Source organism: Eurytemora carolleeae, unplaced genomic scaffold, assembly GCF_000591075.1.
Source record: "Eurytemora carolleeae unplaced genomic scaffold, Eaff_2.0 scaffold634, whole genome shotgun sequence".
Classification (NCBI taxonomy): Eukaryota; Metazoa; Arthropoda; class Copepoda; order Calanoida; family Temoridae; genus Eurytemora; species Eurytemora carolleeae.
Genome location: NW_019396525.1, coordinates 18,830 through 45,087, shown reverse-complemented (window position 1 = coordinate 45,087; position 26,258 = coordinate 18,830). Strand labels below are relative to the sequence as shown.

General features: G+C 31.3%; 1 protein-coding gene across 1 annotated transcript in view; it reads right to left on the bottom strand.

Annotated features, from left to right (window-relative positions):
• LOC111704851 (protein artichoke) overlaps nucleotides 1-26,258 on the bottom strand; it is a gene marked incomplete at its 5' end in the record, with an annotated part of 54,397 nt that overhangs the window by 9,782 nt on the left and 18,357 nt on the right. The window contains 18 exons of the mRNA XM_023477212.1: nucleotides 70-184; nucleotides 695-776; nucleotides 3,096-3,141; nucleotides 4,048-4,117; nucleotides 6,010-6,065; nucleotides 6,924-6,978; nucleotides 9,303-9,454; nucleotides 10,316-10,374; nucleotides 12,195-12,315; nucleotides 13,385-14,120; nucleotides 14,752-14,856; nucleotides 16,331-16,386; nucleotides 18,059-18,153; nucleotides 18,710-18,782; nucleotides 20,091-20,230; nucleotides 21,516-21,582; nucleotides 23,391-23,468; nucleotides 24,070-24,181. Coding sequence (XP_023332980.1) covers nucleotides 70-184; nucleotides 695-776; nucleotides 3,096-3,141; nucleotides 4,048-4,117; nucleotides 6,010-6,065; nucleotides 6,924-6,978; nucleotides 9,303-9,454; nucleotides 10,316-10,374; nucleotides 12,195-12,315; nucleotides 13,385-14,120; nucleotides 14,752-14,856; nucleotides 16,331-16,386; nucleotides 18,059-18,153; nucleotides 18,710-18,782; nucleotides 20,091-20,230; nucleotides 21,516-21,582; nucleotides 23,391-23,468; nucleotides 24,070-24,181 — 2,218 coding nt within the window. The remainder of the gene's footprint in view (nucleotides 1-69; nucleotides 185-694; nucleotides 777-3,095; nucleotides 3,142-4,047; nucleotides 4,118-6,009; nucleotides 6,066-6,923; nucleotides 6,979-9,302; nucleotides 9,455-10,315; nucleotides 10,375-12,194; nucleotides 12,316-13,384; nucleotides 14,121-14,751; nucleotides 14,857-16,330; nucleotides 16,387-18,058; nucleotides 18,154-18,709; nucleotides 18,783-20,090; nucleotides 20,231-21,515; nucleotides 21,583-23,390; nucleotides 23,469-24,069; nucleotides 24,182-26,258) is intronic.

The following is a 26,258-nucleotide window of genomic DNA, read 5'->3' as shown; positions in this document are numbered from 1 at the left end:
GTAGAACTTTAGAGAAGTCCAAAAACGTAAAAAGGACGGGGAGTTGGGGGAGATAGTAAGGAGGGATACCTGGATTCTATAGAGGTTATCTGGTTCCCTGATAAATCAAGAATCTTGATATTTCTAAGATCTGAACTAAACTCATCCAACCGACCCAGTTTATTCTCTTTCAGGTTCAGATATTCTATAGAAGAAAAATATTAAAAGTATTGATGAGAAAATATCCAAAAGTTTAAATGAAGTAAGAATAGGATTGTACAAAAGGGGATTCAAATGTAAGAAACGATTTAATTAAGATTATGTACTTTATAGATTTACAAAGTAACTGAGTTTTTGTCACAAACTCAAATTGTCTAACTCTATATCTTTACAATCTGATGATGTAAACCTTTGATATTTCAAACTTTGATTATTTGGTCTAACAGAATTCATAGTTTGACATATCATAAGTATACGACATTGGGTAGCAAAGATATAGAGATTAGAAAAGTAGAGTTTGTGACAAAAACTCAGTTACTTTGGACATATTGATAAATGAAAAATTTTGCTTAAAAAATAAGAGTCTACTGAGTTCTTATTTTTTTCGAGAAAGATTCTTCCATAGATTTAGGAGTTGCAGAGTAAAAAGTAAATGTTCTTTAAATAAAACGACAATTTAAATTTACGTAAACATTCCCTTTAATTAATATATTACCTAGACTGACTAATCCTTGAAGACTGAGCCCAGGTAAACGAATAAGTTGGTTGAGCTGTAGATCCAGCTTTACAAGATCTTTCTATTCAACATCAAACACAAGTTCAATATCATCCTCTATCCTTCATCATTTATTATTCATTTCCAGTTTTCTATCCTATACTTCTCATTCTGCATCTTTATATTTATATTTGTACTTCTTTCAAGGGATGGTTAACCATATTTGGAAACAGAAAATCCAATATATTTCATCATTTATTATTTATTTCCAGTTTTCTATCCTATTTTCTCATTCTGCATCTTTATATTTATATTTGTACTTTTTTCAAGGGATTGTTAACCATATTTATAAACATAAAATCCATTATATTTCATCAATTATTATTCATTTCCAGTTTTCTATCCTATACTTCTCATTTTGAGTCTTCATATATATTTGTTTACTAGTTCTTTTGATCAAACTCTTTTAAAAAGAAATCAGGATCGGTCTTTTTTCTACTAAAAATAAATATTTTTTCTTTCGTTTCTTCAAACTTCATGTTTTAATGTTTTATTCATCTTTTCATTCTACCGTCAAAGGCTTAGAACACCTTTTTATAAATAAAAACATTAATTATTAAAAAGAATCAAAGTTCTTCTTTTTATATTAAAGAAAAATTGAAAATGTGCAGTTGAACAATGTTTATGAAGTTTTACCTAATGTTTTTTTTTGTAAAAAGATAAAGTAAACATTGAAACTGAAATCTAGTTTAGTCTATTCAAATAAATATTTATTTATTTTAAATTTATTCATCTAAGGGTTGCCTTTAAATGCTTTTCATTTTTAACTTTTTCTCATCATTTGCTACTTTAATTTTTGTCTTAATTGTCCTTTCTTATTTTATGATTTCCATATACTTTTACGTAGTTATCATAAGTATACTTTTACTGGTTTAATCCTTCAAATTTAGAGCTTTTAAAGCTTAAAACTTATTTATCTTTCTAATTTCTACAAAATTTTGATTAAACTTATTCATTCTTAACAAAGAAAGCAGTATCTTAGATTGCATGAGAAGTGCAGTGGAATTAATGCACTGGATTTTGTTAAAAGAAATGTAGTTTATGTATGAACAATGGTAGAGTCGGTTCATTTTGTATTCCAAACACACTGAGTCCCACAGGACCTTATTGTACAGGGTGATTCATGAAACATTGTCGTATTTTGTATTTCAAACACACTGAGTTCCACAGTACCTTATTGTACAGGGTGGTTCATGAAACATAGTCGCATTTTGTATTTCAAACACACTGAGTTCCACAATACCTTATTGTACAGGGTGGTTCATGAAACATAGTCGCATTTTGTATTCCAAACACACTGAATCCCACAGGACCTTATTGGACAGGGTGGTTCATGAAACATCGTCGTGTTTTGTATTCTAAACACACGAGTCCCGCAGGACCTTATTGTACAGGGTGATTCACGTAGCATTGTCGTATTTTTCATTTAAACTCTTTCGCAACAATGTTCAAATTATCAAAAATCTAAATCTTTAAAAAAATCAAATGTTGATTTTTTTTTGCTCACTCAAGCATTCCTAGTAGAGAATTCATTATGCATAATCCAATTTAATATGGATAACCCTATATTCCAGCAAGTAGCCTACTAGTTTTACAATCCAATAGACCGGGATGAAACACATAACAATTCCATACATTTTATCTTTAATGTGATTTGACAACCGTAAGAAACATTACACTCGCCACAAACTCTAATTTTCTAAACCTTGTGTCGTTGCAATTTGTTTTGGCAGAACTTTGATGTTTAAACAAATTACTTTGAAACATGAATTATTGAATAAAAAAACGTTAAACATATTTTTGTCAATTTTTATGCCTAGCCCAACCTAAACCATAGGTGTTACGTGAATTGTGTATTTTTTTTGAATTTCAGACAAAAAACAAAAATGGTCAATTACAGCTTGACAAAGCGTCGCTAAATAACTGAATTTATTTCGGTGTTGAACCAAAAACCTGTTCAGTTTTTAGTTATAAAATTAAAGTTACCTAATGAGTCCAACCGATCAGGAACAAAGTTACAGCGTTTTTATACCGTTTGATTTAAAACCAATCGGCCTTCAAAAATGCATAAGAGAAAAAAAAAACAAAAAAGTTTGTTTAATTTGTCAAATTGATATCTAGGGTGACAACTTGTAAACTGGTAAATTAATGTGTGACCCACGGTTTAAAAGTTTAACAAACATATTTCTGCCAAAAATCAATTATCTGTGAAAAACGTTAAACCTTTCTTTCTCTATATTAAAATCTATTTTCTCATTTCTAATTTTTTCTCTATTTATCTAACTTTCTTTTTATGAATCCCTTTTTGCCTAAACTTAAATAAGCGTAGTTGATGTTATCCCTGGGATTTGAAGGCACCAGGGCGTATAATAGAAATCTGGTTGGAACTGAAAAATATTTGATTATTTTAAATTAAAATCTGATTAATAAGATAAATAGAAAATTATTTTTAACTAAATCTGGTTGAAAAAAAAGACATTTTGAGATTGAGTCTTTGTCACAAACTTTGATTTTCCAATTCCTATATCTTTGCAACCCATTGTCGGAGAGCTTAAATATTTCAAACTGTGAATACTGATAGATTAAATATTATTTGAAATATCAAAGGTTTACACCATCAAGTTGTAAAGAAATAGGGATTAGAAATTTGAGTTTGTGGCAAAGAATCAATTCCTTTAAATAATACTTAATTAATTTTAATCCAAATCCAGTTGGAACTAGAAAAAAACCGTTCATTTATTTTTACAAAAATATATTTATAACTAAAAAACAATTTCTGGTTGAACTTGAACTAAACTATATTTAATTCTTTTGAATAATAATCTGATTAGTTCTTGAAAATAATCTGATTAGTTCTTGAAAATAATCTGATGAGTTCTTGAAAATAATCTGATGAGTTCTTGAAAATAATTCATAGTTTTAAAAAGTTCTGGTTAGAACCCATAAATACTTTATTATATCTTATATGATATAAGAACTAGAAAATATTGATTTTATTAAACAAAATAAAGTTAAAAATGGAATTTTTTTGTAAAATCTGGTTTAAACTAGATAATATTAAATTATTTAGATTCAATCTAGTTTTATCTAGAAATAACAATTATAAAATGGATTTAATATTTGCTTACATATTGCCAATGTCAAAATTACGCATTTAAAAAAAAACAATTTCTTGATTGCATGCATATTTAATCCATTTTTTAATGATGATATGATTCACTAGTTTGGAAATCCAGCTTTGCTCGAAAATCTATGTTTGTTTGATTGATTAATTGATTAATATCTATCTCTACCTGAGATTAAGAGAAAGAAGGTTTGGACAAAGAGTGATATCTGTTTCATCTATCTCTGTCATACTTGTTCCTAATGTTGTGAATCGTTTTGCATTGTATGAAAAAAATATTAAAAAATCCAAGAGTTCAAAACTGTAGTATGCTTAAGTTTGCTTTATCAACCATTGCAATACCTTTATCCTATAAAAACAATGGAGAAGGATCAAAAAGCGATCTTTACAACATGTTTGGAGAGGATCGTTCGGAGAGGATCGTTTAAGGGACGTTTTCTGCATTTATCTTCTATCAAGGTAGAATTTGACAAAGTGTAAGAAGAGCAAATGTTTAAAATAAATAATTTAAAAAATTGCCAAATTGTGATTCTTAAGTTTTTAAATCGGGCATTGCAATTTTTGCATTAAAGATCACTCAAAAATCATTCTTACAGTTCATTTAACCCTATCCCTGCTAGGGTACTTGAAAACAATCCAATGTTTGATGTTTGATGATCATATATCCTACTTTTAGAATCTGCAAAAACATTACAAATATGCAAAGATTGAATTATTTTTTGTTCAAAACCCAGTCCACAAATGATAAAGTATACTTTTTTGAAAAGCCCTTGACGAGGGGAAGAAGGCCAGCCACAACAATTTGTCGTCCGAGCCACATTCTCCTCATTTTCTCGTCCGAGCCACCTCGCAATCATCGTCCTTCGCTTACTATTTGTTTTTACGTTTCTAATTATTGAAGATAAAGCTATCTTTTAAAAATCAGGCCACGTTAGGGCATACAATATGGATAGACTAAAGTATTGCAATGATTACATCATGTTGGAATCTTCAAAGCCGTGAGAATGATGTCAAACTTTATCTAGGTGAAAGGAATTGAGTTTTTGCCTCAAACTAAAATCTTCTGATTCCAATATCTTTGAAATCTTTTGGTGCAAACCTTTGATATTTCAAACTTAGATTATTTTATCTATAAGTATTCATAGTTTGAAATATCTAAGGTCTAAGACATTGGGTTTCAAAGATATAGAGATTAGAAAATCAGACTTTGTGACAAAAACTCAACTCCTTTAAATCTCTTCTGCCTCCATACAAAATAAATAGCAAAATATTCGCCATACCTCTGCCTATAATTTTCCCCATGGAACCACCCCAAAAAAGTCTATGGTTTTCGCTAAAATTAACAAAAAAAGATTCTGTAAACTTGGAATGATTTGCGACATTCCACACCAAGATTATCTGAAAATGCGCGTACAAAAGGTAAATATTATTCAGAACATTGTACTCAAAAACTTAAATTCTATTGAAAGTATTTCTTTCGATTTATAAAAATTTAATATTTCGTTTATGCCCTAACGTGACCCGATTCTTAAAAAATTGTTTTATCTTGGGGAATTGAACACTCTATAAAGATAATATCCGAAGGACGAGGATTTCGAGGTAGCTCGGACGAGAAAATGAGGAGAATGTGGCTCGGACTATAAATTGTTGTGGATGGCCTTCCTCCCCTCCCTTTACCATGCCATTTTAAATATGCAAAAATATTTGCAAAATTTTAATGTGTGTATTTAAGAAAAACTAAAAATGTTAAAAATTCTTTTGACGGGTTGTATGCAAATAATTTGCAAAATTTTCTTTGCAAAAGTGCAATCCGTTTCCTTATGTCATAGGCTTTCAAAAAAGCTAAAAATTATCAAAATCTTACTACTGAAAGTGGGTCAAAACAAAGATTTAGTTTCTTGTAGGAAAAAGCAGTGTGCCTGAGGACTAGGCATTTAGTATAAAAGCCCAGTTTTAGACCTAAAGGTAGGGCAATAGGTATTTAGGAAAAGTCAGAAAATTTCAATGGCCTCAGATCAATACATTTTGAGTTATGTAAAAAAAAACCTACAGGGGGGGGGGGCAAATTGACCCCCCTTGACCCCCCCCCCAGCAGGAGTAGGGTTAAAGGCATCTAAGTTTAGTTTATTACCTGTGATATGTAAATGATGAAGAGTGGACATTGAACCAGATGAACTCGACATTTCTCTGTGTTTCCAAATACAAGAATAAGTACAAGAATAAGTACAAGAAGGTTCATAAAGTGGTCTCTAGGTGTCTCTCCTTTAAAGGGAGGGAGCGGGAGGGAGCGGGTGGTTGAGCTGAGAGTGTAGTATTGTGGAGATATTTTTTAGAATTTATAATAGGTCTCAAATAAATCCTAATTTCTCAACAATTCTGCGCTCTCAGTTCAACTACAGGGTGTCCCAAAAAACATGGGAATTCAGTGACGAATTGGATATCGTCTTTGTTATGAATTAGCATTGTAATACCTAATTTCAAAAGCCATAATATTATTATGTCTGCTGGAGTTTATTTTATGAAAAAGGTAAAAGACTGTAAAGATGTGTATATAATGTCTCCGCAAGATGAACAGTGAAGACGGACAAGTTTACTGTGTGTATATACTGCAATTTTCTTGTTTTATCAAGTACAACCGTATACAGGCAAAACATAAACAAACAAAATGTGAACATAGCAGACGAAACTCTTACAGATTACAGCTTTCTCAGTAGGTTTCACAATACTAAATCAAAGCATTATTTAAAAAGACGATATCGAATTCGTCACTGAATTCCCATGTTTATTGGGACACCCTGTACCATGTATAGCTGTTAACTCACTTAAAGTCACATGATCTTACATCCTGCTTATGTTATAAAAGTGAACCCTGAATAGATATTTGTTTTTACAAACTTTTTCTTTTTTATAAATAAAAATTTATTTCTTAATCCGTTACATAATCATTGTTTTAATTGATGCTTTTCTACGATTTTTTATTTCATTATTTTAGTTTTTTTTTTTTTTGCTTTTATTTGTTATTTTTGTAATTTTTGTAATTTGTTCCTGAATCTGACTAGAGGATTGTTTCCTAGTCTCATGTGGGTGACATTTCTCAACCCTATAAATAAAACAAATAAGTTGTACACAATATCAATATTTGTAGTGTGTATGTACTATATACATATACATTTAATGATAGTATCTACCTAAAAAACAAGTGCATGTACAGGGATACCCACAAAACATGAGATTTCAATGACGATCTTAAACTCTTTAGTCTCTTGGTTTTTTAATAATATGGTAAAGATTATGAAACCAAGGAGTATGGAATAGAAAAGAAGATACAACTGACGCGGCCCGCCCTACAATATCATTATGGATGCTTTGCAGACGGTACTCCATTTGTATAATAAATATTCAAAATTTAAGATTCAAGATTAAGGATTCAAGATTCAAGATTAAGGATTCAAGATTCAAGATTCAAGATTCAAGATTCAAGATTCAAAAGATTCAGGATTCAAGATTCAAGATTTAAGATTCAGGATTCAAGAAATCTTTAGAAAATATTATCTTAGTTAAAATTTTCATAAAAAAGGGCTTTGTACATTTTGCAATTTTCTAAAACACTCTAACTAAACCCTCAGACTAAACCTTTGGCTAAATCCTATAAATAAACCCTCTTACTAATTCTTTGACTACATCCTTTAAATAAACCCTCTGACTAATCCTTTGAGTAAATCCTTTGACTAAATCCTTTAAGTAAACCCTCTGACTAAACCTTCGACTAAATCCTTTGACTTAACCGTGGAATTTGAACTTTTTACAAAACACTCGAACTAAACCCTTTGTGTAAACCTTCTTAAAAAAAACCCTTTGACAAATTCTTTTTACAAAATATTTAAACCATTCCCTTTGACTAAACCCTTTAAGTAAATCCTCTGAATAAACCTTTTAATTAAATAGTTTAACTAATTCCTTGGACTAAATTCTTTGGCTTTATCTTTGACTAAACCCTTGAACTAAACCCTTGAACTAAGCCCTTGAACTAAACCCTTAAACTAAACCTATGAACTAAATCATTAAACTAAACCTTTGAACTAAACCCATAAACTAAACCTTTTGACTAAATCATTGAACTAAACCTTTAATTAAACCCTTTGATTAAACTCCTTGACTAAACCTTTGACTAAACCCTTGAACTAAACCGAGTGACTAAACCTTTGACTAAACCTTTAACTAAACCTTTGACTAAACCCTTGAACTAAACCCATTGACTAAACCTTTGACTAAATCTTTACCTAAACCCTTGAATTAAACCCTTGAATTAAACACTTGGACTAAACCCTTAAACTAAAACCTTGAACTGAACCTTTGAACTAAACCTTTGAACTAAAACCTTGAACTAAACCCTTGAACTGAAACTTTGGACTAAACACTTGGACTAAACACTTGGACTAAACACTTGGACTAAACACTTGGACTAAACACTTGGACTAAACACTTGGACTAAACACTTGGACTAACCACTTGGACTAAACACTTGGACTAAACACTTGGACTAACCACTTAGACTAAACACTTGGACTAAACACTTGGACTAAAACCTTCGAATGATCTATTGCCTTGACCTATAAATAAGAATTCCATGTTTATATTTCATATTCCCCTCTCAACATTATTTGGTAGCTTTTCCTGACAATAAATATTACTCAACCATTTCTAGAATATAATTGTTTATTATTAATAAACCCTGGCTTTATAACACCATAGTCAACCATTTTAACAAGACAGCACGTTAAACTAAAATAAATTTTTTACATAAGATTCAAAATTCACAGTTTAAATACCTAAGGTCTACGACATTGGGTTGCAAAAATATAGGTATTAGAAATTTGAATCTGTGGCAAAGACTTATTTCCTTTGCCTGGGGTTTAATATATCAAAATATATATTTGTATATTAAGCCCCAACTATGTAAACTATGTAATCCTTTTTTTATGAACTAAACGTAATGACCAACGTTTTCAGCCAAATTTGAAAAATTCAAATTGCAAGAAATTGTTCGGAAGAAATTTTATTTTCTCTTCATATTTATACATATCTATCTAGACACTTTTTAGATTGATAAGCGACAGTTTAAGTCAAAATCCAGTCAAATATTATCAAGAATTTAATCAAATCTGGGAATTTTAGACTGTGTCTTTTGTCTCACAAAAATAAAAGATCCATTTCTCTTAGAAAAAAACTTAAAATCCTGGATTCGAATGCACAACAGACCTTTCAACCCATTATAGGTATATAATTGAGCTGGTTCCTGTCTACTGCTATGTTTACCTTGTAGTGCTATAGGTATATAGTTGAGCTGGTTCCTGCCCACTGCTATGTTACCTTGTAGTGCTATAGGTATATAGTTGAGCTGGTTCCTGCCCACTGCTATGTTACCTTGTAGTGCTATAGGTATATAGTTGAGCTGGTTCCTGTCTACTGCTATGGTATGAAGGCTGGTGAGGGGGAGGAAGGTTGTACTGGGGAACTCAGACACAAGGTTCCCACCAAGATTTAACACCTTCAACCGGGTAGCATTGTGGAAACATCTTAAACAAGGTAAATAGATATTAGCTTTGGAAAAAAAATGTAGGACTAGACGAACAATGTAATGGAAAAAGGTAGACCTGGACAAATGGATGACAGGACAAACTTAGGACGAGCCAAATGTATAACAGGACAAATGTTGGACTGGAAAAACGTAGGACTGGCCAAACGTTGGACAGGACAAACCTAGGACAGCAAATACATAGGATCGGACAAACGTAGGACAGGACAAACCTAAGACAGGACAAAGGAAGGACACTGCACTCTTGGGACCGGACAAACGTATGAGCTAGGACTGGACCAACGTTTTACAGGACAAACCTAGGACAGTAAATACATAGGACCGGAAAAACGTAGAACAGGACTAACAAAGGACAGGACAAAGGTAGGACAAGGCACTCTTAGGACCAGACAAACATAGGAGTTAGGAATGGACCAACGTTGGACAGGACAACCCTAGGGCATTAAATACATTGGTCTGGACAACGTAGGACAGGACAAACAAAGGACAGGAAAAAGGCAAGACATGGAACTCTTAGGACCGGACAAATGTAGGCGTTAGGACTGGACCAACATTGGACAGGACAAACCAAAGACAGTAAATACACAGGACCAGACAAACGTAGGTCAAAACAAAGGAAGGACAAGACACGCATAGGATAGGACAAACGAATAGAGGACAAAGGAAAGACTGGACGACAAACGTTGGACAGGACTATCAAAGGACAGGACATACGAAGTAAAGGCGCATGTAGGACTGGACAAACATAGAAATTAAGATATCACCGATCGTAATTGCAGTATATTTGTTTAATTTTATCAATACCCCCCATTTTAATTTTATGAACACTCCCTTTCAATACCTGTGAGAAAAGGTCTGGATCCTATTGTCAGATATGTCTAGAGATGTGAGTCCAGTTACCTGTAGTTTAATCATCTTTAAATATTCTAACCAAACCAAATTGAAATCTTAATTGTCCAAACCAAACCTTTTTTTCGGAACTTTGATTTTCCAAACCAAACCATTTTGCAAACCATTTTCTGACAAGGAAGAAATGTCAAAACGGGAACAATAAAAATAAAATTAATATTTTATTTTAAACCTTGATTTTCTTTAAAAACTTTAAATATACAATTTAATGTCTTTATAAAAACTTTAATGTCAAGGTTTGCCTTTTTATACCAGAACGTGCAAAACCTTAAATGTCGGAAGTTTGGTAGAAAATCCGGTTTTCTAATAGTAACTGTTGACTTTAATTATTAAAAATTTATGTATCGAATTGTTTGAATAAATCAAAGTCAAGCACTCCTTATTTTGACCCAATGGCCAGATCAAAATACGGAAATATTAACCCTATTCCTTCTGGGGGGGGGGGGGTCAATTTGACCCCCCCTGTAGTTTTTTTTACATAACTCAAAAAGTATTGGTCTGAGGCTGTTGAAATTTTCTGACTTTTCTTACATACCCAAAGCCCTCCCTTTAGGGCTAAAACCGGGCTTTAATACTAACTGCCTGAGTCCTCAGGCACACTGCCTGAATGACTGCTTTTGCCTGTATCAAACTAAATCTTTGTTTTGACCCACTTTCACTTATCAGATTTTGATAAAATTTAGCTTTTTGGAAAGCCTATGACATAAGGAAACGGATTGCACAAGTTTTGCGAGAAAAAAAAATTGCAAATTTTTTGCAAACAACCTGTCAAAGGAAATTTGCACATATTTGAAATGGCATGGTCAAGGGCTTTTCAAAAATGTATAATTTGCCATTTTTTGGACAAATTTTTTTTGCAAACATTTTTACTATAAAACTGGATTTTGCGATAAAAAATTCAATTTTCGTAGAGCACAAGAGCTTTCTAATGATGTATCATTTGTCATATTTGGACATAAAACATGGGATTTAGAGGGGGGGGGGGGTCAAATTGACCCCCCCCCCAGCGTATCCTGGTTTTCAAGTACCCCAGCAGGGATAGGGTTAATAAATCCACTAAAGAAATCGAGTCTTTTTCTCAAACTTAAATTATAAAATCCTTTTATCTTTGAAACCAGATAGTGTAAACCTTAGATATATAAAAGTTAGATTTTTTGTGAAATGGAATTCCTAGTTTGTAATAAGGTCTACGACATTGATTTGCAAAGATATAGACTCAATTCCTTAACAGTAATTATATTTATGATAAACAGTAATCGCTATTTGTAGCACCATGGAAATGTTCTGAGCTGGGAACTTTAGAATGGTGGATATCGAGAGTAATGCATAATTCTCTCTTTTTCTTGACTGGAAGGACCTTCACTTAATTTCTCACCCGTTTATTTATAGATACATTAGTTAAAATTGGTTAAAAAAGAATTTCAAACGTATTATTAAATATTTTTCTTCACCGATTAATTTACAAAATGGCCGACAACATATTCTTTACTTGTTAGAAATTGCAGATTTCTCTCATGGAATAGAATTTATTTTCAAGGCTTTCATTGGTCAATACAATTTAAAAACTATATTCCTGTAATCTAATTGGAGAAAACAATGTACGGTTATCCAAAGAGAGAGAAAAAGAGTGGATTAAGGACTAAAATTAAAAGTTTCCACAGTTGATCTTCGGATTAAGTAGTTGGGATTAAAGGTTATCCATTCTTAAGTTCCCAGCTCTGGTCAGGTTTTAAAATTCTAATTGAGTGGGTTGAAAACTCGAGGCAAATATTCTGGTTTCCAATTTAGTTGGTTTAAAAAGATGACTATTCCTCGTCAAAACTTGAGTCTGTGAGTTCTGTGAGCAGGTTTGAGGATAGGTTTAGTTCCTTTAGGTTGAAGAGATATCTTAAACTATCTCCAGGTACAGTGTTGAACTGGTTCATGTCCAAACTATATCCAAACCATTTATATTCACCTTTATAAAGAAATAAATACATTTACAAAGCAATTACCTTTTTTTTACTAATTTCCCAATTGCATTTCCCAAACGTCTATTTTCAAAAAGTCTATTTCTAAAATGTCTATTTCCCAAGTGTTTATTTCTCAATTATGTCTATTTTCCGAATGTCCATTTCCCTTATGTTTATTTTAAAAATGTTTATTTTGAAAATGTCTATTTTTAAAATGTCTTTAGAAACAGGATAAGCCAGGAAATCTGGAAATGTGGGTACTTGCCATTTTGAAAAACTGTCGTGTCTTTAAATTGAGATTAGCATCTCAACATCGACATGTTCTTGGCATTTACTGCACAACATGTAATTAAAGTATTTTCTTTTGACTTATCTCTTTAATCAAATTAGCGCAATTTGCTTTTATATCCTTGTTTTATGTATAAAATAAACTAGGTTAACTACCCGGTAATTCAACCAATCTGAAGGTAAAGTTTTAAAATACTTTTGCGGTAAACTTTACTTAAATTTATCTATTCTAAATTCCCAAAAGAAGACTGAATATATATATATATAGTATCCTAACCCTAACCCTGTTCAGCCTTAAACTATACAGGGTGTCCCAATTCACATATGGGAATTAACTTATTACCGCTATATCGCCTTGTTCCATGCGGGATTATTTTGTAAACATTATTTTGTAGTTTTAAAGTTAAAAGGTTTAACACGAACAATAACGAGCCTTGGGATTTCCAAAATGTGTTTTGCCATTTTTTCACCTCCAAAATTGACGAAAATAAAAGGAAATTTGTCCAGATTCCAGTTTATTAAAAATAGACAAAACTAAGTAAATATTAAATATCTCGGTCAATTTTCAAGACATAAAGAGGGTAGACCGAATTTTGGAAAGCTCATTAGATTTTCAATCTTTTGTTGATGCACTTAATGCTATTTATCAATTATCGGAAATCAAAGACGATACTTAAGCCGTCTTCTATTCCCATGTTTATTGGGACACCCTGTAGCTTTGTTTATAAATTGTATTTTCAAGCCGGAATATAAATGATTTCCTGAGACTCTGAAGAAAAACTTGTTTACTAAAGAATTCTGGGGGCAGATGGGAGATCAAGTTCTTCCCTAGTTTGATAATCTTGAGGTTCTTGTTGGTTGAGATGAGACTGGAACTGAGGTGGGATATATTACAGTTCTCTAGTTCAACCTGCTCCAAGCTAGGCAGTTTACCTAGGCTTATCAGGGCGGAGATATTGTGCAGATTATTGCCGGAAAATTGAAATGTCTGAACTCGGGGAAGGTTCTCCATCTCCATCCAACTTAATATATCAGATATAGAGTTGTGTCTCAGATCTATGTGGGTGAGACTAGTGAATGGTTTAAAGGCTCCTGCCTGTATCTGGGTCACCATGGAGCTGTGAAGGATGAGGGTTTGAACACCATGGCAACCTAAGAACGCAGCTTCACCAATGGTTGCTAGTTTGTTCCCAGCTAGGTTTAGAAGCTTTAAATGGTGCAGGGACTGAAATGCTCCTCGTTCTATACTTTCAAGTTTATTATTACTTAAATCCATCTCCTCCAGCTGGTTTAAACCTGCCAGGGTTCCAGATCCTATCTCCAGGATACGGTTAAAGCTGAGATCTAGGAACCTGAGTTGAACACAGTGACCCAGAGCTCCGTCATCTATCCTATCTATCCGATTGTTCTGAAGGTTTAGACGGAATAGGTTTATTAGCTCCGCAAATAGTTTCTCCGTGATACTTTCTATTTTATTGTTTCCGAGCATAATTAATTCTAGAGAACATAAGCTTTCACAACTTTATAAACTTGAAATTAGAAGATTAGGTCACCACAATACCATATTTATAAAATACCACACAATACTACATTTATAAAAAACCACATAATACCACATTTATAAAATACCACACAATACTACATTTATAAAGTACCAAACAATACTTCATTTATAAAATACCACACAATACCACATTTATAAATACTCCACAATAACACATTAATAAAATACCACACAATACCACATTTATAAAGTACCACACAATACCACATTTATATAAAGACTACATAATACCACTTTCATTAAATACCACAGAATAAAAAATTTACAAAATACCACACAACTCAACACACCAACACAGTAATATAATAACACGTACTTTAACAAAAACATATTTAGTGGAAACCAGAAATTTTGAAACTTGCAATAGTTCTAATTGAAATATTTCTGAAAATGTGCATGGGGACATTGTTGGACTAATATCATATAGTCGCAACAATGTCTTTAGAAACATTTCAAAAATCCAAGAAATTAAGACGAAACTTTTCCACTGCATTCTGGTTACCTCTATACCACACACCACCATACCACTACTATACCACAATGAGGTTGTGTAGCTTGTGTTCCCTAATGTGGTTTGTCCACTGAAGGTTGCCTCGTTGAAGGAGATAATCTTGTTGTCCGTGATGTAGAGAGAGGAGAGGGAGGATGGGTACCTCATCATAACATCATCTAAATATTCAAATATTTATTTTTATTTATTCTATTTATTCGTACACAATTATAATGGTACAATTTAAAATCAACGAGGAATGAGATATATTACATATAAAATATAGAATTAATATATATATATATAAATTTATATTGTATTATTGTTAGTAATAATTTAAATGTATTAGAAGGTTTTTCTTCTTCGTACATTTTGACAAAAACAGCAATAACAACATAGCGAATAATGCTGCATTCATTCGCAGATTTTGATAAAGTTTTGAAAATCAAGATTATTTTATTTTCCGTTGCCACAAAAAAAATAGGGTCCAATCGGAGCTGCCGGTTTGACGTATAAAACTTAATTGCCAGGCAAAATTTGTTTATATCTGTATTAAACATATTATTATATTCCAAGTTAATATTGATTTAAATTATTGGTCAATTTACTTGTTTACTGCTTCAATCTTTAATGTCCTTGTTTGTTTACAATTTTAGGTTTGTTTGTTTTGAATTTTAGTTTTACACTTTGAGCAAACTGTAAACTCCCCGAGCTCCGGTGTGGTGTGTATTGATTGAGTGGTTTTACAGAAGGTGGGCATCGATATAAAATTTTCAAATAAAATTCTTCTTTCTTTATAATAAAGTTGATAAAGACCATAATTAATCACTCTTCGTTATCGACACTAGCTTGTGGGTTATCTTCTGGTTATTAAACAAACATAGGAAAAACTATCATCTTAGTTTTTGCCATTTTCCCATAATGGCATCGTGCTGGGTCGACTCTAGACTTGTTTGACAGACTGGACGGTTCGAGTTAATGCATATGCATAATATGGTTCATGCAAGTTTTAGATTGGCGTGATTGCATTTAGATAAATAGAGAAAACGATCAGGAACTGATTTTAGAAATATTTCAAACATTTATAAACAATTGAGCTGGAAACTTTTGAAAATATGTAATGATTAAAACTCATGCTTTCCTAAGAATTAACCAGACTCTCATTGGTGAAATCTTGCATCCGATTCGTTAAACATTTTCCAGTTGTGATTTATCTGCGATTTCCCAGGCTAGCTAGGCGAGGAAGCCACAGCTAAATTATAACTAGAAAATGTCTAACGAATCGGACATGTATGATTAGTGGTAACCAGACAAAAGTCGTCTTTTTTCTTTCTTTTCATGGTAAAATTTCTCTAAAGATTCTTTCATAATTGTAATTGTGTAAAAAATTATACTTCTCTGAACAATGTTTAGGACAAACTGCAACTGGTGTAAACCTTTTATATTTTAAACTTAAACTTTTTGATCTAACAGAATTCAAAGTTTGAAATATTAACAAATTATAGTTTGTAGCAAGTGTTAATTTCCTTTGAAAATAATTTTGTAATTAAAAGAAAGAAAAAATATATTTCCACTGTTTACCAGGTATGATGTATTTTACCTTTCTCAATCCATTTGTAAGTTCTCAGCTCAAGGATTAAAGAATATGTTTACCTAAGTTGGCCAGCTTATTAGAGGACAGGTTCAGGTATTGAAGAGAAGATAAGGAACTAAATAAACCGTTCTATATAAATCTCAGGAACCAATATTTTATTTTATTTAGAAAAACTGTTACTCGTGAAAAGGGACTGTAAGCGTGATTTCAATTAACCTTTCATTTATAGAGTTGCCTGTCTAATATAAAACAATACCTTCAAAACCTTTTTGTTTGATATCAAGGATTTTGTAGATATTCTATTTTATGTAACGGAAAATTAAGTGCCAAGAAACCGCACGAGTGTACACTAGCACGGAGAGTACAGTGTACACTGTAACCTCGAGCACTCAATCTTCAGCTATGAGTGCTACAGTGTACACTGTAACCTCAAGCACTCAATCTTCAAGCTATGAGGGTATCTATCTCATCGTTTTAAGAGGTACCGTTGTGAAGCGAACATGGCTCTGCATAATTAGAGGGTGACTTGAAATGACACTTACAGTCCCTTTAATGACACACCACTTATAAAGAGGGATGTGCAGTTCACAATCGTATCCTATAAACTTACATTTGAGATATAGTTTGGGCGATAATGTCGTTAATTTCTGACAATTTCATTACTACTTAATATTGCCAGTGCCTTCTTCATAACGCTACTGCTAGCTTTAAAAATAAAATAATACAAATCAACTATTTCAAATTATTAATAACTGTTAAAATTAGAACAACGCGAATTTATAAAGATTTATACACAAATTAGAATCAAAAACATATTGATAGATATATATCTTCAAAGATAGAAATATAGACTAAGTTCTCCCACTGTGTATATTCTGGATTCTTCTAATATTAGACAGATATTACTTTCTCCTTTCAGTTTTTCAATTTAGCCCCACTTTGCCCTGAATCCTGATAGAGTTTATACTCCTCTACCCCGTCTATACCTCTTCTACTCCTCTACCCCGTCTATACCTCTTCTACGTCTACCTTCTCTACCTCCTCTACCCCGTCTACCCCGTCTATACCTCTTCTACCCCTCTACCCCGTCTACCCCTCTACCCTCTACCCAGTCTACCTTCTCTACCCGTCTACCTTCTCTACCCCTCTACCTCCTCTACCCTACCCCTCTACCCTCTGGGCAACTTTTCTAATTAAGATTTGATTGAATATCCTTTCTCTGAAAAGGAAGAAAATCACCAATCTCTTCTTATCAATTTAGAAAAGAAAGATTTAAAATTTTGAAATTTATTTTCTTTCTTGCAGTTGATTGATTAGATTTTAAAGACTCTGTAAATTGACATATTCTGTTCACAATTTCACATTAACAACAGTACTTTTTAAACCTTAGACTGCTTAGGGATTTTTCATGATTCATCTAAAGAAACTCTTTTAATTGTTAAACATTATTGATACAAGCTTTTGTATATTTAAAGGATATTAATACTCAATTTAGATCTAGAAGTAGCAGAATACAAATATTCACATTCAAATCTTTGAAAACGGCGTTATAAGACATATTATGTGACGTCATCTATATTGAATTCACTCAGTACACTAACATACACGTAAATTTTAAGAGTTTTTACTCAGTATTTAAGAGATATATACACAGAGATCTCTATCTTCGATGATAAGTCAAAGGTTTAAAAGGTGCGGTTGTGAATTGGGAATTTAAATGGAAGGTCACATGAAACTGTACTTACAGTCCCTGTCATTATAAGCTTGTGTTTTGGTATGAACGGTTCCTGAAAGCATGAGCGTGTATAGTTGTAATCTTATTCTGCTCTAGGGATAGTTCTTGAAGAGATGTTAATCCAGATAATAGATCCTTCTCAACCACCTGGAGATATACAACCAAACCTTCTCTAGGTGTTAGATGATATACAACCAAACCTTCTCTAGGAGCTAGATAATATACTACCAAACCTTCTCCATGTGTTAGATGATATAAAACTAAACCTTCTCTAGGTGCTAGATGATATACAACCAAACCTTCTCTAGGAGCTAGATAATGTACTACTAAACCTTCTATAGGTGCCAGATGATATACAGCCAAACCTTCTCTAGGAACTAGATGATATACAACCAAACCTTCTCTAGGTGCTAGATGATATACAGCCAAACCTTCTCTAGGAGCTAGATGATATACTAACAAACCTTCTTTAGGAGCTAGATGATATACAACCAAACCTTCTCTAGGTATTAGTTGATATACAACCAAACCTTCTCTAGGTGTCAGTTGATATACAACAAAACCTTCTTTAGGTATTAAATGATATACAACCAAACCTTCTCTAGGGGCTAGAAGATATACAACCAATCCTTCTCTAAGAGCTAGATGTTATACAACCGAACCTAAGAGGCTAAATATTGAAAATATGAATTATGATTGTTTCCTTGAGAGAGTTTTGATGCAAAGTTAATTTTTCCAGTTTAGGAACTCCTGTGAAAGCTTTGGTATCTATACTCCTGAAAAATTGAAGATTAAAGGTCAAATCACGCAAAATTGAAGCTGAAAGGTTAAATCAAGCAAAATTTATGATAATAAAGTACAAATCTAGCAAAATATTAAAGATTAAAGGACACATCTAGCAAAATATTAAAGATTAAAGGACACATCTAGCAAAAAATTAAAGATTAAAGGGCAAGACTAGCAAAATGTAAGAATTTAAGAAGAAGAATAAGAAAATGTAAAGATTTCAGAAGAAGAATAAGAAAATGTAAAGATTTCAGAAGAAGAATACGAAAATGTAAAGATTTCAGAAGAAGAATAAGAAAATGTAAAGATTTAAGAAGAAGAATAAGAAAATGTAAAGATTTCAGAAGAAGAATACGAAAATGTAAAGATTTAAGAAGAAGAATAAGAAAATGTAAAGATTTAAGAACTAGAATAAGAAAATGTAAAGATTTAAGAACTAGAATAAGAAAATGTAAAGATTTAAGAACTAGAATAAGAAAATGTAAAGATTTAAGAACTAGAATAAGAAAATGTAAAGATTTTAGAACTAGAACAAGAAAATGTAAAGATTTAAGAACTAGAATAAGAAAATGTATAAAAGTTTGAGAAAATGTAGAGGATGAAAGAATGAGTTTAGGAAAATGTAGAAGATTAAAAAGAGAGTTCAGGAAAATGTAGAAGATTAAAGGGCAATTCTAAAAATGTGTAAAAAATTAAATTGTCAATTTAAAAAAAGACTAAAGGTTAGGTCTAGGATAATATTTGATTCCGAAATGCATTTTAAGAATCCAGGAAAATAGATAAGAAAAAAAGATATTTCTTCAAATATTAAAATGATCATATCAAGGTCGAATTAGCAAGTAAAAAAGAAATTGTACAGCATTTTTTAGCAATCATAAATTAATCTTATGCAAGGAAAACGTTGGGCCATTTTTCTGACGTAATACATTTTTTTTTATTTTTAGACCTAGCAGTCTATTAAATATTGGAAAAGCAAAAGTTTTTGATCTTTTCCTTTAAATATTGGAAAACTAGAAGAAGTCTGCGAAAGAAACAAAACAAAAGAAACTTCTAATTCAGACAAACTCAGGGCAAAAACCCAATACATACAGGGGGGCATCTCAATAGATAAACAGATAGATGGTTAATGGATAAACAGATAGATAGATAGATAGATAGATAGATGGTTAATAGATAAACAGATAGATAGATAGATGGTTAATAGATACATAGATGGTTAATAGATAAACAGATAAATAGATAGATAAATAGTTAGATAGATGATAGATAGATAGAGAGATAGATAGATAGAAATATACCTGATCTGGTTATTATCCAAGTACAGTATTTTAAGAGCCAGATTACGACGAAGCAAGGATTCTGAAATCTTTGAAAGAAAATTGAATTCTAGCCGCAGTTCTCTTAGTTTCTTCAGGGACTGGAAAGCATTATCACCGACCTGGAAAATAAAAGTTAAAGGGACTGTTATCGTAATTTCAAGTGACTCTCTATTCAAATATTGGTATGTCCAAATCATAATTTATCCCTTAAAAGCTTTATCTGATCAAGAAAGAAGGAAATATCAATGTTTATCTTTTTAAATAATTTTTTTATAAGGGATGCAGAAAAATGGCAGGAAGTTATGCAGATTAAACCCTTTTTCAACTTTTCAATTATAATATCTTCCACATTATTGATCAAATAAAGATTTAGAAGGTATAATTTAAATTGAGGGTAAATGGATGCCCTGTCTTTTCAGGATTCAGTAAAAAGCCCGTAGCGTACAGAATATAAATATTTAATATATTTATGATAATATTATATACATGTATAAGATAGAATATATATATGTATAAAACTAAAATATTTAATATATTTGATATATAAGAATATGAGAATATGAAAACTTTCATAATATTTTTATAATAAGCTTAGCACTCTAATACACTTTATATGAATGTGAGGGGAAAATACACTCAAAATGACTTAATAAGAGAATAGTACGTCATACACTTAGGTTAACTTACTTTATTAGAAATAATGTAACTACTTAAACCTATTAACAGTTTTTGGTGATAACGTGACGCATTCTTTTCTAGTAACATTATAACGATCTTTAGGTTGTTGGTTTGGAGTGGCAATTTTATTCATTTTTTTTTCGGGGATTCTTCTTTTGAAAATGGTGCATTTTTAAGGTTGACAATTTTTTTTCCTTTTTAACAATTTATAAATTATAAACCTTCCCTGGGGTCAGGTGAGTTGCCACCAAAAACTTGGGCAAGATCGGTTCAGCCGTTTTAACGTTCATTTGACACAAGCAGACAGACATTGAAGATTTAAAGACATAAATCGTAATTTTTAATTTGTAATGGAAATTTTAGCTTTCTCTACACGGACTTATTACGCTTGATATACCATTTTCACGCAGTATAATATCAAGTGGACACTGCACACTTGAGTTTCCAATTACTCAATTATCAGTTATAAAGGATACCATTGCTAATCTGATATACCACTCTTTAAATGAATGGAAACTTTAAGTTACGTCTGCCTTTCCTTTAAGGAAGTGAATTTAAAAAAAAATATATTTTTTTTGTTGATAAATAAATTTACCACGTTGCATTAAAAATTGAGATGAGAATGCAATGGGATAAACAGGGATAGGAGCTGTTGTCGTGTGCAATCTGATTTCTTTCTTTTCCTTTCTTTAGTTTTATTGAAGAAAAAGTGAATAAAGAACTCACCTCATAAATCACATTATGCTCTAAATGCAAATGTCGAATTTCTCCAGTTTTCTCGAACGTGTCATCACTAAACAAATAGGATTAATATATTATGGAAATAAGTAAATTTACAGGGTGTCTCTGAAAAAAGTGTTTGAGGCTTTTTCGCCTACTAAATATCGATTATATGTGCTGAAAAGTTCTTCTAGTTGATACAATACACCCATAAATTAACCATTTTCTCTAAAATATAACCTTCAAAAGTGGACTTTTTATTCGAAAATGTGCTCAGCCTCCTTTTCAAAGATTTAAAAAAATTCAAATTATAATTTGTTTTCGACAGAATAGAATAATCTGCAAAGGAATTGAGTTTTTGTCACAAACTCTGATTTTCTTATCCCTATATCTTTGCATTTGAATCATATTTCAATCATAGATATTTCAAACTTTGAATCATTTTAGATCAAATAATGATAATTTGAAATATCAAAGGTTTACACCTTCAAGTTGAAAAGATATGGCTATTGTAAAATCATAATTTGTGGCAAAAACTCAGTTCCTTTTCAATGATAGAAAAGGATTTTTATACTTAAAAGACGAAAAAAGATTTTAATTTTTTTTGAAAATCTTTTTAAAATGGGACCAATCTACATTTCAAGTACATTTTGACGGCTACAACGGAATTTTAGAGAATAATCTTACCACGACTTTCCCCCAAATTTATGGACATTGTACCTACTGGTCACACATTGTAGTAGAATAAAACGACGCTTAGTGGGTGAAAACTTTATCAATGGCTTCGGAAATGGGACCTACCACATTTTCGAATATTATGTCTAATCTTGAAGGTTCAATGGCATTTTAGAGAAAAATGTGTCATCCACGACGCCCCACCATTGGTAGATATTGTATCTGCCAGAAACACTTTTCAGCACATTCGAAAACAATATTTAGTAAGCTAAAAAGTCTAAAAAAAAACACTTTTTTTCAGAGACACCCTGTATATATATTTACTTAGAAGTACGTTTATTAACAGGAGAATGAGTTATCACATATTAAAAACATTACTTTGGCTGTATTAAATTAAATTAAACGTAAGATTGAAGTTTCATTAGTAAATCAGTTATCGAGAGCTAGTGAGAGGAATACGGAATTGTTTTTAATTTTTAAAATATAAATGAATGAATATGCGTTTTTAATGTTTTTGAGTAAAATGAAAACTGTAGGAGCTACTAGGTCAAACAGTCGTAGCAGTAATTTTGCATTAATTTGACCTTCTTCAATTCGGTTTTATAGTTTTCAGTGACAATATATAGATGTATATATCCAATAAATCGGTATCACATCTACATTATACATTCTATTCCTTTATCCCTGGTATAAGAAACACCATTTTTAATTTTTTATGTTTATGTACACAATGTATATCAAAATATATGCATCCTATTATACCTGATAATTCATATTTCGTGGCACCTTATAATATACCTGATAATTCATATTTCGTGGCACCCTATTATACCTGATAATTCATATTTCGTGGCACCCTATTATACCTGATAATTCATATTTCGTGGCACCCTAATGCACCTGATAATTAATAGTTCGTGGCACCCTAATCTGCCTGTTTATTCATACTTCGTGGCACCCTATTATGCCTGATAATTCATATTTCGTGGTACCCTATTATACCTGATAATTCATATTTCTTGGCACCCTATTATACCTTATAATTCATATTTCGTGGCACCCTAATGCACCTGATAATTAATAGTTCGTGGCACCCTAATCTGCCTGTTTATTCATACTTCGTGGCACCCTAATATACATGTTAATTCATATTTCGTGGCACCCTAATATACCTGATAATTGATATTTTGTGGCACCCTAATATACCTGATGGCAAGTATATAATTGTATTGTAAACGAAGATCTACCAGGGAAGGAAGCCCTGTCACCAAACCGCTCACATGCCTAATATTCAAAATTATGATAACAAATATTTTTAAAAATAATTTTATGTAATATTACATTTCCGTTATTTTTTCGGGTTTCAATTATTCATATTTATAGAATTTTAATTTCATATAGTATGAAGTTTTTAATGATTTCGAATAAAAATAGATAGTTTTCCAAAATATTTGTAATTTTTTTAAACATGATTTAAAGTGACTCTCCATGCCCAGATTGCAAAGTCCGATTTACAACTGCCATTGCTTTGTCTGATCAAGTATGATAAAGTATAAGATATGCAGGATTTACAACTGCCATTGCTTTGTCTGATCAAGTATGATAAAGTATAAGATATGCAGGATTTTGTTCATTTAAAATGTTTATTCTTATTTGTGGCTTCTTTGCAAAATAAGAGAGAAGAAATGTTGAGAACTTCACAGAGATAAACCCTTTTCGAGAAAGAAAAAAAAAAGTCATCACCCTACCTTTATCAAATAAAGGCTTTAAAAGTAGTGTTACAATCAGGCACTTAAAATTACGCTTACAGTCCCTATAATTCAACTATTCCCAAAAAAATTCATTATTTAATAAAAGATAAACTATCATTTATGAAAACACTGACCTAAGATGATTGAAAGACAGGTCAATGTACTCTAGGTTAGTATTGTGCAGGAAGAGACCAGGTGGAAGGCTGGTCAACTTATTCTCAGCTAAACTTAGGGTCACCAGTTTACCTGGACCAAACCAACAAGCAATGTATATATGCATTCAACACAGGAATTGATAAATACGCATTTCAGGGGTGTTATTTTTTAAAAAATTACCGGGAAAAAATAAAAATGGCATATGAAAAGACAGGTTTTTAAAAAAAATTCATACTTTTCCCCAAAAATTTAAACCTCTAAAATCATTTATTTTTTTATTCAGCTAAAAAAACTAGAATTTTTCAAAGGATTTTCTAAAATGGAATGATTCATTTGGCGCAAAGTTATGTTTTGCCTTCTATTGTAAAACTTGCGATAAATAACTAGACTTTCAATTTTTCAAATTAACAGGTGTTTACAGTGAGTTTAACTCTAGTTTTTAATGTGCAATGTTATGAATATAAACCTTTGTAATATTAAACAAATGGACATTTTAATCTAGCAAATTTACTAGTTGGAAATATTAAAAATCTATGATATCAGAGAGAGAAACTTTTGTATATTGAGTTTGCGACATCAACGCTCCTAAGTCAGATATATCTCCGTCTTATGTAGACCTACAAAATTATATCCACTTGCATTATCCTGTTGTGGTGTATACCATGCAGAGATGTATAACTGTGATCAAGCCTTAATTCAAAAATTTAAAAGTGTCCACATTTGATTTCAAAATAAAGTGATCAAGATTAACGATACTCCACACAAAAGCACCAACCTTGGATGATATTATTACCCAGATTGAAAGAAGTCAAATTTCAATTGAATTATAAGTATTTACAGTCGGTATTGATATTTAAAACAAAGTTTTTGAACTAAGCGGTTCCAAACGTACATCAATTTGAGATGAGTAATTGAGTATTCTCAACATAGTTCAAGAAAAAAACAGTTTTATATCTAATTTGTCCCCCTTTTTAGTGTCGAAAATTTTGATCTAATTATTTGTATAAAACTGGTTAAAGGACTAAAAAAGAACATATAGCACTGTATTCAAAAACAACAAAAATTTACCCATTTCAATAAGAATGTTGTAAAAAAGTCAAATGATAGGAGAAACATTGCTGTAGTTTTATCAGAAAACATTTTACTCATATTCATAATTTCATATTTGAATTAGTTAATAATTTTTAAACTTTAAATTTGTTGTGACACAACTTTATGTAATGCCATTTGTATCTTAACATATATTTTTTCAAATGTAACATTTGTGTTTGCAAAATTAACTTTAAAAAATCATATCTTGAAGACTTTTTCGGGTTTAGACTGAGAAAAAGCCTTTGCTTCATGAGATTTTTAGAAATTTAACGGAATTGAATTTTTGTCACAAACTCTAACTCTCTTATCCCTATATCTTTGCATTTCAATGTCGGAGACCTTAGATATTTCAAACTATGAATTATTTTAGATTAAATAATGATAGTTTGAAATATCAAAGGTTAACACCATCAGGTTGCAAAGATAAATCGATTTGAGAATCAGAATTTGTGGCTAAAACTCAGATCCTTTTCAGTATAGAAACTTAACAAAATATAACTTTTGATCAAATTTAATTAAAAGCACTTTTATTTTGAATTTTTATTTGTAGATTGTTATGTTTTCATTGACGTGTATGCCAATTAAAGTACAATAGAAAGTTCATAGTTGATTAATATTCAATAAATCATACCAATGCTTAATATTCAGGTTCATTATACTTTCTCAGCTACAATAGAAGCAATAATATTCCCCTCGGCCCCCCACAGACAAATCAAATAGCTCTAAATCAATCCTTAAAAGAATGGAAAAGTTTATTTATTTTTTATTTTCTACAAGTCTTGATTTAATTCGAAGGGATAGGGGGGGGGGTAATTTTGAATAAAAAAGTATGTAAAAAGTGTTGAAAAGATATGTAAAACATTGAAAAAGTAGGCAAAATAATGAAAAAAGTAGATAAAGAATGGAAAAAGTAGGTAAAATAATGAAAAAGTAGATAAAGAATGGAAAAAGTAGGTAAAATAATGAAAAAGTAGATAAAGAATGGAAAAAGCAGGTAAAATAATGAAAAAGTAGGTAAAGAATGGAAAAAAGTACATAAAATTATGAAAAAGTAGATAAAGAATGGAAAAAGTAC